Raw genomic sequence first — 13,068 nt, forward strand, 5'->3', positions numbered from 1 at the left:
CGAGCTCACCAACCATTCCGAATATAGTCCATCCATAGGTTAACAACAACTCAAAAATGAATAGACTCGAGTTTTAAGATACCAGTGATCTAAGAGACTAAAAAAGCGTTTACAGTGATCAATTAATAACAATCAATAATTAACATCAAAATAACAATAGATTGGTGATTGATTGAATTGATGATTTTGCACATCATCAAATCCACCCTAACCGTCTTGTGTACGGAGCCACTGCCAAAGCAGAAATGGCAATACAGCCGAGGATGTGTCCCGTCTGTTCTTCCCGTACCCTGGACGAGATAAGAGAGATTGTGTCCCGCGCACAGGCTGTTGTTATTGTTGTTCTGGCTCCGCATACGTCTGCAATCATCATCATATTTAAAATTGACACTCTTCTCGACTGATACTGGGAGGGATCTACGCAAATCCAGCTAGCTGGGTGCTCTCAGAGTGAGCTTGGCGTTTGATACGCGCGTTTGTCGTCTTGCTTGTCTCGTCTTATCATCGTTTCGCGAGTGATTCTTTTTCAGCTGCACCAAGAGTGTACCGCATTTTCGCATAATTTTTTTATAGAGTCGCATATGCTGCTGCAGCTAGCACATGCATTTGTAGATTGTTGCTAAGGATAGAACACGTTCAAAACTGGCCAAAGCAATGGATTGGCGCAGGAACAGATTCGTAGTGCTGGCGGTTTTGAGTCTTCTAGTGACACTGACAAATGGTGCGACGGTCATCAGTGCAGAGGAATCTTTATCCCTGCGAGCATCCTTGAATGAAGAACCCGTGATCGGAGTCCTGGCTCAGGAGATGTCCTACTCCCTGGCGGCCAAGTACGAGGAGGACTACGAAAGCTACATTGCGGCGTCCTACGTCAAGTTCGTGGAAGGTGCCGGTGCACGTGTGGTGCCCGTTTGGTAAGTACTTTACTTTAGTAAGTACCGCGTTCTTTAATCGCCATAACCCCGGATGACGAATCGCGCATGATAATGGTGAAAGAAATCAATAACAACGGTGTTTTGCTCCACTTGAAAATGGGTTAGCAATGCTTGTTCATTGCAATTGATAGGGAGCCTGGGATTTTATGAATGAATAACAGTGGCAAAATGTTATGCGATGAACAGAGCCTCTTGCTTTGGGATTTCTTAGTTCCTTAGAATGATTTTAATACTAATGATCTTATCGCTAAATCCGTATGACTCGCCGATATAATCGCCATTCATATTTATTTTCATCAAACGGTTTAAAACTGAAATTCACTACTGATATTTTTACGTATGATGGGATTATTTCGATACTGTTGTGATTTCGGTAGAAATTGTTGAAAATTTATGTAGGGTAAATGATGGCTTCGGCACCCTGAGGTTATTTTCGACAACACTGACTTATAGTCCTTGTTAAAATTTATCTAAGGAACAAGAGTTACCGTTAATGTATCCCTTGAACTATAATCTTCCATGTAAATCTCCATGTAAATCTCATCTTTCACAAAAATACTATATAACATGGATTTTATCATTAAATGAAATGAATAGTTACGAAATTATCGACATTCGTGAGCTGCCGAATAAAACAACACGAGAACAGCTTAAGAAAAACTCACCACTTTGAAAGGTCTCTAGATAAATGTGTTAGTGTGTTCAATAATGTGAGTGTTGTGTTCGACTTCAATATTTCAAAGTTTGTTTTTAAAAATAAAATAAGAAACTTAGAATAAGATACAGTCCAGGGATTTTTTTAAATTCAGACGGCGATAAATATATAAATAAATAAAATCGTGTAATTTCCAACAGAAATCTCAAAATTTCCGTCGAAATTCCAATACCGTAATCATTGATCAGCGGGGTAACATTGATCGGAATGACTCATCTCGTAAAAAGTTCGTATCATCATTTATTAGTGGAACATTTCCAAATCATGAATGGTACTTTTCTTTCTCATATTCATAAGTTAATGAAAGTAAAGAGTTTTGCAAAAATTGCGTTCACCTTATGCGTTAATTTGTCAACTTTTCGAAACAATGATTTCAAAGGCTAAGGATGACACCACCGAAGATTCATGTCTCACATAAGTTCTGCAAACGATATGTACAAGGAAAATGCAGTTCTAACTAAAAATGGCATCGCGAAAAACGATTTGTGTTTCGACACAAACACAGCAAAAATAAAATTTGCATAAAATCTCAAGGCTCATACGATGAAATACATCTTACTTGTAGTATCTATGGCGAAAACTTGTTGAAATTATAGAACATTTTATTCTCTAATGTTAAAATGAAAAATGTGAAATTTTGGCGTTTCTACTAACAGGGTGGCCACCAAAAGTTCATTTTGAAATTCCCGCTTTTTTCCCGGTTTTCCCGGTATGATTTTCAGAATTTTCCCGGTTTTTAATTGAGGAGCCTGAACGTAAATAAGTGACCCTTTGATCGGGTTTTCAATTGAATACACCAAAAATTTTATTTCAAAGTTTTCAACGGTATTTTTCCGTCCAATAAGAAAAAAAATATTGTAGAAGATTGCCTTGTATTTTTTGGCTCTCGTACAATTAGTATGGAATGACAAATTGTTGAAAAAACTTAAAAAAAAGTTAGTGTCAAAATTGCTTTCTTGAGGGATTTCCCAAAAATATTTTTCCACTCAAGCACGTCGGAGACCCTAAAGAAAACAAAAGTGAAAGAATAATTCAAATCAGTCGTCCCGTTCTCAAGCCAACTCGTGACATACAAACACCATTCCATTTCCATTTACATGTCTAGATATGCCCTATTTGTTCCCTATTACCCTATTTAAAGTATTTCAATTTTCAATCTTTCTTTTTTTTTCATAAAAATGAAGAGTTTACTAAAGCTAATAAGTTTAGGATGAGGATGAAACAAAGCCACACTAAACTAAAGTAACTAAACAAAATAATGAATCCAATATGTTACTTTATGCAAGAAGTTTTAATATCTGATTCAAAACTTTGAGTCAAATAAGATAAAGAAAAAAAATAAGCCCTGATAGTAATTTATTTCTTACTAAAAATAAAATATTTCAAAGCATTACCAACCAACTTGAGTGCAGCAAACTAGACTGTTTCAACAAGAAAATTTAAAAGTTATTTGTCCAAGATAACAGATGCTTAATGGCAATATGATCAACCATATCAACTTTCTACAACTTATTTTTGATGATTTATAGATTTATAGCTTGAAGATGTTCTTTCAAAATAATTTTCCCGATGACCATCTCAAATTCCCGGTTTTTCCCGTCTTTTTCCCGATGGATTCAAATTCCCGTCTTTTTCCCGCTTTTCCCGGTTCGGTGGCCACCCTGACTAAGAGTGTTAAAAAATCTCATGATTGAATAGAATTCACATGATTTCGGCTACATAAACTAAGTATTTCAAAATGCATTGTGACAAGAACTACTTCATTTCATCAGTTTTATCTAATTTTACCAACAAAACAATAATTTGTGAAAATTGTGTTAATATTCTGTGGGAATCTGTATATGTGCAGGTCGCACGGAGATTGGTGACTTGAAGGTACCGAAATTCCAGGGTAATTGCTATTGAAATCATGGTTTTCAAGCGGTACTCAACGTTGGCCCCCAATATATCTTAGGGTTCGTAGATTCTCTTCAACGTATCTTAGGGTTCATCGAAATTGAAGAATTGAAAAATTGAAGTGCTGCCGAACGCTGGCTACAGAATTCGATTTGATTCGTATATGACTGTACCTCACCCATTTTCACATGAACATCCCTATATAAATTCGGATTCACCGCACGCTATGTCTGAACCAGACGATTATAAAAATCGAATGTACATCGAATTTTTTCTCGCTAGAGATCAGTATAAGCACAAATGCCTACACATCATTTTTTTTTCGATGAAATCAGCAATATTTTGCTGAAACTTTCCGAGCTGATATTTTTAGAAAACTAAATTGCTGGTTTTTTATAGAAACCAGCTGATTTTTCAACGTTCTGCACTGAAGCTTAGCAATTCGGTTTATTGAAATGGTCAGCACGGAAAATTTAAGCAAATAATTGCAGATTTAAGCAAACAATATATTTTTTTAGGGCGCAAAACGTGAATGCGTGGGCGATTTGCCTTTTGAAGGAAGAAGCACCAAACTAGTTAACGGATTAGCATGTAACGCTCAGTGGCACAGTCGAAATACACCCCTGACGAAAAAATTTCCGGAATGTAGCTGGAATCAAACCCACACCCCTTGACTTGATGCGATTAAATAAAACTAACCGCATGGCCACTAAGCTCGTGCGTACGTCAGTACTGTGGACTATGTGCACCATACAGGCTCCATTTTGTAGGGGGTTAAGGTTGTCATTCAAAAGCACAACAACAACAAAGCAGAGAATTCTGTTCTCCCCCTGAAGAAGACTCGGATTAGAGTCGACACGTCAGGAAAAATCTAAAACAGTCGTTTTAATTACCCAAGGTTGCAGCGCGAAATCAGTAGGGGAATGTGGGGCAAGATGAGCACCCGGGGCAAGATGGGCACCCCTAGTTTGTGTCGTTTCTACCGATTTTTTTCAATACATTATTTGGGGTTCTGATGAATATCATTAAATTGATATGATGGCCATAAATTTCAGCTAAAAAATCAACAGCACAACGTAAATATTGTCCAAAATACATAGAAGTCCAAAAATTTACCTTTTCATATAAGATTTGTTCATTTAAAAGTGATATTTTTGTTGCGTAAACAAATTAATTCATACGTTTTTGGCCGTATAGTTATAGAATAATCTTCTGTAGATAATCAGGAGCAAAACTTTTTATCAAATTTCAAAATATTTCAATTGTTTTGATTATATTAATAAATTTACACCCTTGGGGCAAGATGAGCACCATGTTCAAAATAAAGTAAAAGTGTGAAATTATAGAACCACATTTAGCTGTGAGCTTGACTTACGGTATCTTCTTTGCACAAAACAATTTTGATAAAAAATATACAAACAAACAACAAATTTAATCGTTTTTTAAGTAAAATCTTAGCAATTTATGAAAAGTTATTTATTTTCTGATAAAAGTTTTAAAAACTAAGCTAGTTGAAGATAAATATTATCAGATATTAAAGATAATATCACATAATATCTTGGGATATTGCAAGCATTGAAAAATAATAGTTTTCTTTAGTAAATTGCATCTTTTAATGGGGGTGCCCATCTTGCCCCGCAGTTTTTTTGACCGATGATAAAAAAGCTATTTTTTAAAGTGTTATTTGGAAAACTATTTATCACTTTTTAAAACTTTTAATGGTTGGAAGTCAAAGTAATAATGTAAAAGATAAGGATGGTTACCAATTTTACCAAAATAATAACGTTTAAGTAGGCTTAAATCGCGCTTATCCTTAGGGTGCTCATCTTGCCCCGCCTGACCCTAGCTCCAATTCAATACTCCCAAATCCGTCGAAATCTCCTCGCTTCTGAAATCTTTGTATGCTGTATAAAAATATGCTTTAAAATCTGTCAGAAATACTCCAATGATCTGAGAAGTCAATTAAATTTCAAGTCCTCGAGATCCTTGACCGGCAGGATTCAAACTAACGAACATGGTCGTGCTGAATTGCGCGTTTACCACTACGGCTAAGGGGCCCTTGAAAACATCCAGTGTATCTAGTAAGATTGTGTTCAATCTTTATGGAACCAGTCTTGTTCAAGCTTGGAGGAAATTGTTGTAATCCTTTTTCTTCCTTTTCTCCGCATTACGTCTCCACTGGGATAAGGGCAATTCGTCAATTGTTGAACGGCTAAAAATCGCTCTTATTGTTGAACAGGCCAGGTATTCCCAGACTTGATAGAAACTCCTCTGCGATGCAAAGAGGAGGCGTTTTGCCGTTTTTTCTGAGGAGAAAAATTTGAACTCATAATTTTCAACAGAGATTCTCAAGCGATTCGAGTGAGAGTGTAAAAAAATGCGAGGATTTTTTTTCTGGTACTCTCTCTTGTTGCGATGCTCACCTTTACTCACGCTTCAAAACAACTCTTGAGCTACCCACCCGAACAAATGTCACCGAACTCTGCTTTTTCTTGTCAAAGTTGCTATTTTTGCATTTTTATACAGTTTGAATTGATTGCAGTAGGAGCATTAGATCGCGTAGATCACTTTTATATAGAATAATTTGAATTTAATTCACAGGATCAATAAACCTCGCGAGTATTACGAAAATATCTTGCCGAACCTGAACGGAATCCTACTGCCCGGTGGGGCCACCTGGTTCAATCAATCCAACGGATACGCCGATGCCGGTCGTCACATCTACGATGTGGCCGAAGAGATCAACGTTCAGGGTGGCTACTTCCCGCTGTGGGGCACATGTCTGGGCTTTGAACTGCTAACCTACCTGGCGGCAAACGGAGACGAACACCGAGCACATTGCAGTTCCAACAATCAAGCGCTGCCGTTGGATTTCAAACCGGACTTCAGGAAGAGTCGCATGTTCGCCGAAACTCCAGACGACATTGTGGAAATATTGGCCTCCGAAGCGGTTACCGCCAACTTCCACCAGTTTTGCGTCACCGAACAAAACCTGACCGCTTACGGGCTCGATCGGGAGTGGCGGGTCATGTCCACCAATCTGGACTGGAACGGTTTTGAGTTCATTTCGACCATCGAGCACAAATTGTAAGTAGGGGTTACAAACGAATGATTGTTTTTCGTAAACCTGGTATTTTTTCGCAGCCTTCCATTCTATGGTATCCAATTCCACCCGGAGAAGAACATCTACGAGTGGGTTCAGAACAAGAACATCTCCCACACACCGAATGCCGTCAAGGCGGCGCAATACTTTGCGGACTTCTTCGTGAACGAAGCCCGGAAGAGTGGGCATCGCTTCCAAAGCGAAGACGACATCGATCGGCACGTGATCTACAACTATCCTGTGTCGTTTACCGGACTGAAGAAATCGTCATTCGAACAGTGCTACTTGTTTGAAGGTAATGTGGACTACCGGCAATCGATTGAGACGGCCAAAGGTCCAGGGGGTAGTGGCGGTGCGATAGGTTTGTACAGTGCTAATGGCATGGTTTGGACCATTGCATGCGTAGTTGGAGTGTTGTTGATATTATAAATTTGCATGAATTACTAACGAAATTAATACAAACGAAGGATTGCATGACTTAACTAGTAACACTTAACACAAATTGAACTCCATTCGAAATCTCAATATAATTTTAAGTTTATTAATTAATTAATTCTTCCTTTATGTAGCATGAAAGATAAATCTAAGTCGCACTTTGTAGTAATATAGGTCTATTATACAGCTGGCATATCCTACATTAGCCGTATAATGGCCCTATTTAAACCCAAAAAGACGAATTAACGAACTAGTGATTAATTGGGATTTGGGAATTGAAGTTATTTTGCCTTCCATATATAAAAAAAACAATTCCATCTAAAAATACTTTAGAGAAGTAGTTTAAAAAAAGACTTAGAAGACCATCTTGTCTTATAGAGAGACCTTAGAAGATCTTTTATCAGCTCTGTCATTATGGTACTCTGGGCATGTTTAGATGCGCGGTGTGGCTTTGTGTTATATTCACATGACAAGACTTTGAAGTAGTCGTAATTGGTGAATGGATTAGGGAGCCGGATCCTATTCTTGGCACTTTTGATTCACTTCGGCAGTGGTTTTGTTTTTTTTTTTAAGCTACAGAGCTCATATTTGGCCACAATATGCGTCATACTAAAACGCTTCTTACTGCAATTTGGTCGAGAAAAACCCCTCATGCCAAAGTGAATCATGGAAGTGCCAAGTAGCTCTGCACCCTATATGAGTTTGCGAGTGTGCATCTAACTCACAAACTCAAACAATCCATTCCACAAAAAAAGGTTTGCATGCCGAACTAATTTCATGGACCATTCAAATTCTGATAACGCCAATCATTTCCATCCATTCCAGCCCAAAGATACGTGGAACGTAGGAAGAAAAAGTGCAACAAACAGAAAAGTCCCGACTTCTGCTAGCAATGTACCAAATCGCCAAGTTCAATGCGCCAACGAATTCAGATCTTCGATGATGGACTCCCGTAGTTGCGATATTAAGGCCAAGCTACATTATCTGCTTCCCAGTTCCCAGGAGGCAATCACGCTGTACATTGTATTTGATGCAAAATAATAAAAAAAAATGATCATGACAATACGACGCAAGACGAGCGTTTCGATTGTTATCTCATTTGAGCTGACTGTCACTTTTTTAATTTTCTCTGACAACGATGACACAGTGTAATTGCAGGCATGGTCGCCTGGATGGTAAGTGCATGATAAAGTGTTACAATTAAGTTGATTTCCGAATCGGTGCTACCGAGCGTAAACGTGATTCATTAGTCCGATCGTTTGTTCCATCGACTCGAAATAAACTGAGAACAAATTGTATAACACAGCGGAACACATTTTTGTCTCAAGCACCAAAATACCGCTATTTGGGATTGCTGAACACATTGCCATTTTCAAATATATCATAGCACATCTAGTTTTTTTTTTTTTTGTTTACGTTCGATCGAAAACCGTTTTACATTCCCGTTTACGTTAGCAAAATCAAGTGGGGAATGGATTCGAACGACTAGGATTCGATCGAAAATTGGATCCGCCGTAAACGAGAGTGACGGTGGTTAGCTGTTTAAGGTTAAGTTGAAGATAAATCGAAGCCAAAATTCAAATTTTCAAGAGCACGGATCTGGAGAACCAAACATCCGTTTAAGCTGAAAACTTAATCGATTGGTCACTAGCTGGTGGTGACCAAACGATTAGATTTTCAGCTCAAGCTCAAGCTCTTCACCTTAAGATGAATTGAATCAATCAATCAATCTTCAAGACCTGGAATTTGGAGAACTAGACAATTTTTAACCGTTTGAGATGCAAACTTGATCGTTTGGTCATTCGCTGGTGATGAACAATCGATCAAATTTCCAGGCTGAATAACTATCTGGTTCTCCAGATTTTTGCACTCAAAATTTTGAGTTGTGGCTTCGACGCACCTTCACCTTAATAAGCAAAATTTGACGGTTTCAGCCAGTTTGTATGGCAATTTATTTGCATAATTTGCCACAGAATTCAAACTTCATGTGTATAAACAATACTTACCAACAAAGTTCATAATACTTTCGATGCTCAGAAGTTATTGTTTGGATGATTAACACCAAGATTATTATAATGACAGGTTCACCGACCTTAGCAGTCAGTGGGTGCGCGGTGTGGTTAGCTGCGGGGAAGGTGGAAGTAACAGCTGGCGAGTTGGCTAGCTGGCGGGTTTGTGTACTCAACCGTTTCTATGGGGTTGTTAGGGAATGTTTATTCCAACAAACATAAACACAGTGAAGTGAAAATTTTCTCCAGCATTTTGTCGCGAATCAAATTTTCGTCTTTAATGTAGTATTCCGGTGTTTTGTGTCGAAGAAAAACAGATTATATGAAAAATTGGTTTACAATTGCATGTAATGCATGTAAATGTGGAAATTTCGAATAGTGCAGCGGGTGAGAGCCACCCACCACCGATGGTCTACAGATGGAAGAGAGGATGCGCCACGGTGTCGCCGTCTGACGATGACGGTTGTATTCTTGTAACTTTACCTCGTAAGTTAAGTCATTCTACTATCAGTGCATTACACAGTGAAGTAAATTCAGATACTTTGCCGCGTATACCACACAGACAAAGACAAATTAAAGACCTTCATGTCCCTTGCAAATGCTCAAAATTTTATGGCTCATAAGGTAATCTAGAATGCCGTGAAAAGTGTACTGCGATGTGTCAAACTTGGGTACCTTTTGCACTACCGAGGGACCGAATGCAGTACTAGAAGTGGTACCCAATCTGAGCCCGAGTGCGACGGACCTGACACAGATGTGGGTGTAAAAGAAACATTCTATACCTACTTTGTCACGCCATGCATCTGATATCCAAACAACCAAAACAAACTCGCCAGCTGTCACTTGGCATTTTAAAATGGCGGAATGGGAAATCTGACACATTGGGCTACCTCCCTTCTAGATACCTTGATTAACACTTCAGTCGTCGCGCTGTTGTATTTTGTACATCAGTGGTGAAAAAACCTCGCTTAACGTACACAGCATCAGCGTGGTGGTTCTGACAGTGGCAAACCGCGTGACGACTGAAGGGTTAAGGAAATTATATTTTGTCAAACGAAAATATGTTGAAACGAAGAATTTAAAATGGAAGCTAGAAGCATGTTGGAATAATCGATTTAATTTGAATTTAAGACCCAAATATACACACTCCCAAAAAAAACATGTTATTTACGTCTTTCGGGATTTCAAAGTTTGTATGGGATTTACTATGAAAAAACTTAGTTTTGCAAATAAAAATCGCGAGAGGTCGTTCCTTGACCTCTATAAAAATTCTGAACACGTATTTCGATAGGTATTTTTACGATGCAGAATATTGCCGAAGACTGCGAAACAATCCGACACTTGTGAAAAAAGTTATTCAATGAAAACCTATTGGCAATGGACGTTGATTAACACGTAAAGGTATAACAATAATAACAAAATCAGGCAAAATTTCCAAATAGTCTATGCCTAATAACTTTTTTCACAAGCTTCGGATTGCTTTACGGTCTTTGGCAATGTGTTTCATCGTAAAAATACCTATCGAGATCTGTGTTCATAATTTTTATAAAGGACAATGGGCGACCTCTAGCGATTTTTCTTTGCAAAAGTTAGTTTTCCCATAGTAAATCCCATACAAACTTTAAACGGCTGGCGCTAAAATATAGTTTCACCGATCGAGCTGAACAGTTATAAATGCAATCCAAAAAATGGACTGGAGCGAGAATCTAAATTTTTCACATAACCGTGTCCCAAGCTAGTGGACATCCCTACCCTCGCTCTTCTTGAACAACATAAGCGCCGTGCTTGAGGGTCGCGCAACAAAATGAGCATATTTGTGTGTAAGACAATCATGCTACATTATAAATGGTTTATGAATTATGACCAAAGCATGTAAAAAACTTCCATTATTTGGAGTTTTCGCACCAAAACACCCCAGTCACAATTCAACAGCAATTTGGCTTTCGTGTGGATTTATTGATGTTTTATGAAAGTTACGTGAATCCTATAATGGTTAGAGGCGACATTTAAGGTTTCCAAAACATAATATTTTGTAATTCGGCTCTTGGCAGATTTCAAAACCTTCTACAGGCAAAATGTAAAGTCATAATTTTGTGGCTACAAAACCAGCTTTAATTGCAGCACACAGTACCATATTCAAACTGCTTGCCGTGGCTGAATTACTCTTATTTGTTACGGCTATGATAAACGACTCATATGATACACATTGTTGTCATTAAAGCTGCTTTTAAACTACATTCTTCCACTTGACCTCTGATAACTTACTTTATTTATATCTCTCAAATCAGCATTTGGGCTCCTAAGTTTGCGGAAACACCATTGTTCAGGCTATTGATTTCTCAAATTGTCCACAATTTTCACAGCAGCATTTTTCGTAGTGACAGCTTCGATGATTTTGATATTTTAACTCGCGCAGTCTTCAAATTGACCTCCTAGCAACACCGATACTAATACACTTTTACATTGTCAGTCCGTGTTGCCGGTTTCACTGAATCTTTTATCGCCTGGGCTGTAAAACGGTGAGTCGACAACTAGGCAGGAGCGTTTAACACTGGTCCTCACAATCCTACCTCACGCTTCCACGGGTCAAATGATGACAAAGACCGCCAGCTAACCCGAGCAGAAGAAAATAACTACTGAATACCAAATTGAGGTACTCCATACCAGATAACTTCCCGAGGAGGAAAGAATAACTCGCAATAACTTATGCATACCATATTTTGGTATCATATCACAATTAGGTATTGTTCAGTTATCAATACCTCATTTTGGAATTATAATGGTATTTGAAAAAATGTTAAAAATACTTCATTTTGGTATTCGTTAGCTATTGAGGACTGCTGGAGGTATGAGCTATTATTGAAAATTTTCACTTTTATATGAAAACCCATCAACTATTATTTAGGTATTACAATACCTCATCTAATTATCAGCTTGGTATTTGTAGAATATGCATAAGGTATTATTTGAGGTATTTTACCTCTTATGCAGGGCTCATTCATACCTCATTAAGGTTGTAAGTATTGGAACCCGATTACCAAAATGAAGTATTTTTAACATTTTTTCAAATACCATTATAATTCCAAAATGAGGTATTGATAACTGAACAATACCTAATTGTGGTATGATACTAAAATATGGTATGCATAAGTTATTGCGAGTTATTCTTTCCTCCTCGGGAAGGGTTGTGTACTTAGCTGGTAGTGCAGCCTGGGCACTGTTGTTCTTCTGACATCAGCTAGATTGAGGAGGTACGTATCGAGCGTCTGTTCACCAGGAGATGCGGCTCAAACAGCGCCTGTTCTGGTATTCAGCGGCTGAGCAAGAAATGCTACCGAGCGAGTTGGTGATGCACTGGCAAGAGCGCTGCACTGGGTTATTTCCAAGATTTGGGAGGAGGAAGTATTGCCGGAGGAGTGGATGGAAGGTGTCGTGTGTCCCATCTACAAAAAGGGCGACAAGCTGGATAGCGCCAATTATCGTGCGATCACAATTTTGAGCGCCGCCTACAAGATACTCCCCCAAATTATATGCATTGGGCAATACCAGGTAGGATTTATGGGCGAACGAGCAACAACGGACTAAATATTCGCCATCCACCAGTTTTTGCAGAAATGCAGCGAATACCCACACACCATTTATTCATTGATTTTAAATCGGCCTATGATACAATCGATCGAGAACAGCTATGGCAGATTATGCACGAATTCCGTTTTCCCGGACAAACTGATAAGACTGATTAAGGCGACGATGGAGCGAGTGATGTGCGTAGTCCGAGTATCAGGGACACTCTCGAGTCCCTTCGCATCTCGCGTTTACTGTTCAACATTGCGTTAGAGGGTGTGATAAGAAGAGCGGCACAATCTTCAGAAAGTCCGCCCAGTTACTTGGTTTCGCCGACGACATTGATATTGTTGCACGCAACTTTGAGACGATGGCGGATACATACATCCGACTAAGAGTGGAAGCTAGGCG

The 13,068-nt window shown here is 38.6% G+C and overlaps 1 protein-coding gene across 3 annotated transcripts; it reads left to right on the forward strand.

The window, feature by feature from the left end:
* Nucleotides 1–273: 273 nt before the first annotated feature.
* LOC5573776 (gamma-glutamyl hydrolase) lies at nucleotides 274–8,193 on the forward strand. 3 transcript variants are annotated; one of them, XM_001654753.2, is made up of 4 exons: nucleotides 274–914; nucleotides 6,148–6,633; nucleotides 6,691–7,010; nucleotides 7,910–8,193. In XM_001654753.2, the coding sequence occupies exons 1-4, from the start codon at nucleotides 655–657 to the stop codon at nucleotides 7,972–7,974; spliced, it is 1,131 nt and encodes a 376-aa protein (XP_001654803.2). In that variant the 5' UTR covers nucleotides 274–654; the 3' UTR covers nucleotides 7,975–8,193. The 3 variants fall into 3 exon arrangements, with proteins under 3 accessions (XP_001654803.2, XP_001654802.2, XP_001654804.2); XM_001654754.2 differs by having other exon boundaries at nucleotides 275–914; nucleotides 6,691–6,944; XM_001654752.2 differs by lacking the exon at nucleotides 7,910–8,193 and having other exon boundaries at nucleotides 6,691–7,134.
* The last annotated feature ends 4,875 nt before the right edge of the window (nucleotides 8,194–13,068 follow it).

This window comes from Aedes aegypti, chromosome 2, assembly GCF_002204515.2.
Source record: "Aedes aegypti strain LVP_AGWG chromosome 2, AaegL5.0 Primary Assembly, whole genome shotgun sequence".
Classification (NCBI taxonomy): Eukaryota; Metazoa; Arthropoda; class Insecta; order Diptera; family Culicidae; genus Aedes; species Aedes aegypti.

What these genes read in the sequence shown, in the direction of transcription:
- LOC5573776 (XM_001654752.2), top strand. Translation starts at nt 655, where the DNA reads ATGGATTGGCGCAGGAACAGATTCGTAGTGCTGGCGGTTTTGAGTCTT. An exon ending in GCACGTGTGGTGCCCGTTTG is followed by an intron (nt 915 to 6,147) that starts GTAAGTACTTTA and finishes TTTAATTCACAG; the next exon opens with GATCAATAAACCTCGCGAGT. An exon ending in TCGACCATCGAGCACAAATT is followed by an intron (nt 6,634 to 6,690) that starts GTAAGTAGGGGT and finishes ATTTTTTCGCAG; the next exon opens with CCTTCCATTCTATGGTATCC.